The sequence below is a fragment of the Pundamilia nyererei genome, unplaced genomic scaffold (assembly GCF_000239375.1).
Source record: "Pundamilia nyererei isolate P.nyererei 1_Seehausen unplaced genomic scaffold, PunNye1.0 scaffold00228, whole genome shotgun sequence".
NCBI classification, from domain to species: Eukaryota; Metazoa; Chordata; class Actinopteri; order Cichliformes; family Cichlidae; genus Pundamilia; species Pundamilia nyererei.
The window spans coordinates 738689-744223 of NW_005187629.1; the positions used below are offsets into that span (position 1 = coordinate 738689).

At 38.6% G+C, this 5535-nt stretch overlaps 1 protein-coding gene across 1 annotated transcript in view; it reads left to right on the forward strand.

Moving 5' to 3' along the window:
* LOC106456445 (ryanodine receptor 2-like) overlaps window positions 1-5535 on the forward strand; it is a 112569-nt gene that overhangs the window by 83715 nt on the left and 23319 nt on the right. The window contains exons 7-8 of the mRNA XM_013914830.1: window positions 1141-1240; window positions 4854-4950. Of these exons, the coding sequence (XP_013770284.1) occupies window positions 1141-1240; window positions 4854-4950 (197 nt within the window). The remainder of the gene's footprint in view (window positions 1-1140; window positions 1241-4853; window positions 4951-5535) is intronic.

Below are 5535 nucleotides of genomic sequence, written 5' to 3' on the forward strand. Positions count from 1 at the left end.
CAAATCAGGAGGCAGAAAGCCTTGGTTGCCATTTCCAAACCAAGCTAAAGCTTGGGTAGATAAGCCTATTTCCAATAATGTCTGGCGATCATAAAACAATGTAGGGCTGACATGTTGCACAAAATTGACTAAAAACAATAAAATAAAACAAATAGAAGAGAGCGATAGACGGCATGCCAAACACACAGGCGCCATCTTCCTTTCTATTGATCTAAAGAAGATTCATGGACATCTTCTTTGCATCTTTGTATTGGATGGGTTGTTGCCAACATCTGGTGATAATTTCATGTCAGTAGCACCTTTATAAATACATTTACTGTAGAAAAACAATAAGATAACAGTGTTTATACTCCGGTTAATAACTGGTTTACAGACCGTTATCTGCACAGTTATTGTAAAGATGTAACTGGTGTTTATAACACTAGTTTTATAAAGAGTACAAGGTTGTGTGGCGTTGGCATACAATCACAAGAGACTGCAAATACTTTCCAATTTTATTCACTATTTTATTGGGTCTTTTTTGAGGTTTAGGCAACAAAACTACTTCCAGTTTCTGTGTTTTTATCTGTTGTACAGTGTCCTTGGGTGCTTTGAAAGGTGCTATTTTTAAATAAAATGTATTATTATTATTATTAGTTTTAATATTATAATTATTTATTAAATGTATAGTATTTGTTGTATTCATCATTTATTATTAAAGTTATGGATTGGATTGTAATATGATATGACAACTGAGAAATCTGCACAAATAATGTGATCATGTCACAAATCTCAACACAGTTGGGAAATAAATGTTTCCTTTGGGACCCGTGGGTGCCAGATGAAAGCTGAAGAGTCTCTATGCCTGTGTGACTCGGCCCTAATTTCCCGAAATCATTCTGCAGCATCTTGCTCTGCATTGGCTCTGCTTTCCTTTTCCCTCTCTATATATTTAAAACACTTACTTTATAGAATATAAAACTGTACCTCTAATCCTGTACTGTGAAAGTATCTGAATAATCACATAATCTCATGCATCAGGACTGATTTGCTTTTCCTACTGTCTAACTGGTGTTTCTGATTTGGAAACACTTTCTGTATATATTTCAATGTGGTGTGTCAGTAAATAGTTCAAACATGACTCACGTCTGTTTCCTGTAGCACCTGTCCTATGGTAATGGCAGTCTCCATGTCGATGCAGCCTTCCAGCAGACACTGTGGAGTGTGGCTCCCATCTGTTCTGGGAGTGAAGTAGCACAAGGTATCCTTATCTCTTTCTCTCTCTCTTCTTTTTTCTTCCTTTTTTGCAGTTTTACCTTTGTTCACAAATATACGTGTTTATTCTGGGCAATAATAAAGTAAATAAACACCAAGAATATAAAATATAAAATATATATAACAACAACCAAAAATAAATTGAACAATAATCTGACCCTTAAATAATCGGTATTCTCAAAAAAGGGACAAGTATATAGCATAAACCCCATCCATGCACAGTTCATGTGTTGTAACAGTCGGCTTATATACGAGCCTGTCATAGTTGGACTTATCAGGTTTTTCTGTAGAAGACAGTTTATTAAAGTTTAGCTGCACTGAAAACAAATATTGTCATCTTTTCAACAACTTAAGAAGTTTTTACTTACATTCTTAAACAGACGTCAATAGCAAGAGTCAAAATGCTTTATTTCCACCATATAGCTGCGATATACTACCTGGATGACCGCTGTCCAATTATGTAGTCACAGTTACTCCAAGACTGTAAGAACAGTAACTAAATAAAACAATATATTACAAGTTGGAAATGATAACAACATGACTCTAATAGATACAAATAGCTCTCATTATAAATATCCCTCTATATTACACTAATTAAATATAAATGGTCGACATAGAGGTGCGCGTTTTATCATACTGTACTGTTACTGCCTCGGTAGAGGATGTGCAATTAGTAAGGATGTGCAACTATTGCAATGTGTACTTGTGCTTTAGATGGAGGAGTTGTACAGGAATGACTTCCTGTCTTGTTCAGTGGTGCATTTTGGTCATCTCAGTCTCTCACTGAGCATGCTCCTGCGACTGGCCAGTACATCATGGAGTCGGTAGGAGGTATTGTCCTTATCTTGGACTCTCCAACACCATCTTAAGAGAGTCCAGCTCCACCCCCACAATGTTACTTGGTTTGGGGATCAGTTTATTGAGTCTGTTGGCATCCACAACCTCCAACCTGCTTCTCCAGCATACAGCAGCACAGAGGATGGCACTGACCACAACAGACTCATAGACAATCCTGAGCATTGTCCGTCCGACAGATATTAAAAGAGTAGAGTGCAGCGGTGTTTTCAACCCATTTCAGTTTGTTGTCAGTGTGTAGTCTTCTACTCTGTGGATCCCCCCTTTGGCCACCCTATGGCACCCAATGGTAAATAGCTACAGACGGATTCCACCTCAGAGATCTGCTACCATCTTGCCTTCTGGCTACTCTTCAGCTCAGCCAGAAAACAGCCCAACTGGAAAGTCAAATACAAGCATTCAAACGAACTTAAACTAAAACGTCTGTTCTCGAACATCTCCTATTGTCCACTCTGTATTCCCATTTCAGCAGGTTAAATCAGTTCTTTACCACCTATTCAGTCTGAGCAGTCCAGCTACTATCATCTGGGTCCTTATGCCAGTCCTAATCAACCCACACTTATTCCAGCTGCTTATCATGTGGAGCTGAGAACTGGTTCTTGTAAAGAACCTGATTCCAGTTTGTGTGGCGAGGAGGAAAATAGCGTACTGCACTACTAATGGAATTGCTAAATTCTTATCAGTATTCCTATCCCTAGCTTACAACCTGGATAAAAACATTATTCCTATAATTCCCATTTTGGGACCTCATGATCACATAACTCTTCAACATCTACAGTTACTAATACATCCGTATATTACTTACTGTGCTCATGTTAAAGCAATAACAATGGATCAGTCACCAACAGGAAGCCAGCAGACCTCAAAGACCCTGTGATGTTGTTCACATTAAACCCTGTCCATCCGTGTCACGCCCTGCAGTTTAAAGCATGGCCTTCTATTTGGCAAATCTTCAGCAAACCTTCTTTACTTTACCCCGTCCCCACCAAACTGTTCAGATCTGCATCTCAATTTTTATAAACCATTTAGTAAATATTATCAACAGCTCTCTACAGTCTGGCAGGTTCCCTGTGTCACTTATATGTACTGTAATCTATTGGTACTGTAATCTATTGGTAATTAATAATTACAGACCTAATCTTTTACTCCTCAGCAAAGTATGTGGAAAATCGTTTCAACTCACAGTCTTAATGATAAGTAGCAGTCATGATTCAGAGCTCATCATAACACAGAAACAGCTCTTACTAAACAGTTATTACTGATGAACAGGAGGATCAACAGTGATTCACAGAGAGTTTCAGTTCTTCCTGATGTCTCTGCTGCTTTCAACACTGTTGACCATGACAACCTAATTCAAAGGCTTTGTGACACTGTTGGTTTAACAGGTCAGGCTCCCATCAAAATCAAAGGTTAAAAACTGAAAATTCAATCAGAGTTTCTCCAGGGTCAGTCCTTGGTTTATTTAATCGTAAATGGGCTGGTTCTTCTGTAACGCTTTTCTAATTTACATACTCATAGTTATTTATACAACATGCCTAAAACAAGCACTTTTTTCTTTCTGCTGTCTGACATTCACACTCCAATGGATGCTCCAGAGAGGAACATGGGTTGTTATCTTCAAAATGACACTGAGAAAGTGGATCCTGTTCATATTGAGTAGATTCGTTCTAGTTCAATTCAATTGAGCTTTATTTATAAAGCACCAAATCATAACACCAGCTGCCTCAAGGAGTTTTATATTTTGAGGTAAAGAACTTACAATATTACAGAGAAAGCCCCAACGAGCAGATGACCCCCTGTGAGCAAGCACTTGGTGACAATCTGAATGAAAAACTCCCTTTTAACAGGAAGAACCAGGCTCAGGACGAGGCAGCTACTGGTGAGATTATTAGAATAGCTTATCACAATGCTCTGTTTGCAGCACTCCCCAAATCATTAGTAGGACGTCTTCAGCTCATTCAGTTCTATTCATTTGGCTCCAGGGCAATATAGAATTACCTTTAAAATTCTTCTATTAGTTCTATTAGTCCCCCCGCCCCAGTACATCTCTGATTTGCTCACTGTCTACAGCCCAGTCAGACCTCTCAGGTCATCAGGTTCAGATCTTTTAACTGTTCCCAGAATCAGATCACAGTCTGCTGAGAGTGCTATCTGTTATTGTGGTCCTGTTCTTTGGAACAAGGTGCTTGCTGACCTCTATTACATCTATTACTGTGTATATCCACAAACAGACTGAAAACCTTTCTTAATAATTCTCTCTGTCTAGATTTGACCAAGTAGGGTGCAGTAACGTCAGTCATCTTTGTACAGTATAACACCTCTATACAAAATGCTGTGGAGCTTTTCACAATTTTGTATCTGTAACCAAATTCTCATTTTTGTGGGACGTCCAGAAATAGTTCATGACTCACTTTTTCACCGACGCTGATGTTTTGAGTGCCATTGTTTGAAACATAGCTGTTTTTCATTTGGACAAGTATTTCTACTGATCTTTATATATCTGAACAGGGGTGTTTCAGAAATATAAAGATCAGTTGCTGCCTTCCCATGTCAGGTTCATCCGAATACTCAAATGAGTTTCAAAAATAGCAACGCATGCAAGATAGCAGGTGTACTGCTGCTTTTTTGTCATTTCTCTGGAGAATTATGTATCAAGTTTCACCCTCTGATCTGCCCTCCTATCTGCCCCTTTTATCTCCATTCATTTAATAAAAAAACAATCCTCACCCTTTGCTTTCTTTTAGGTTTCCTTATTGGAGGAGATGTTCTGCGCCTACTTCACGGTCACATGGACGAGTGCCTAACAGTTCCTTCTGGGGAGCATGGAGACGAGCAAAGGCGGTAAGGTGCAATGCTTAGTGGTGCTACTGCTCTGAAATAATTCAGTTTACGCACACACACAGAGAGTCTTAACCTTCCTGTATAAGTTACCTTGAGATGACATATGCTATGATGCTGTCTGTGCAAGAGAGAGAGTCAGAGTGGATTCGAACCCACTCTCAGCCGTGTGGCGAATGGTCGCCTGCTTGGCTCAGTGAGCTGAACCGGTGCCCAAAGTGCAGCTTCTCAGAAACAGCTGGATCAAGAGGAGAAAAAAGAGAAATGCACACATTACCCCAATTTAGCATACTGTCAATGGCTGTACAGTGTTGTTCCAATATAGTTGAGATTTCTAACTCTATATTTACAAGGATCAACACTTAGAAAACATAAGGAAGCTAAAGAAGAGGGATTACATAAGGAATGTAGGGATTAAGACTCACTGCCAATATTAATAGGTTTCATTTGCACCAATAAATAATATGATGACTCTGTATATTATTTATGAATAAAAAAAAATGAGGGAAATAGATCAAACAATTAATATGATCTCAATCCATTAAAAAGTAATTTGGGGATTGTAATTAATGGGAAATTTTGATAATT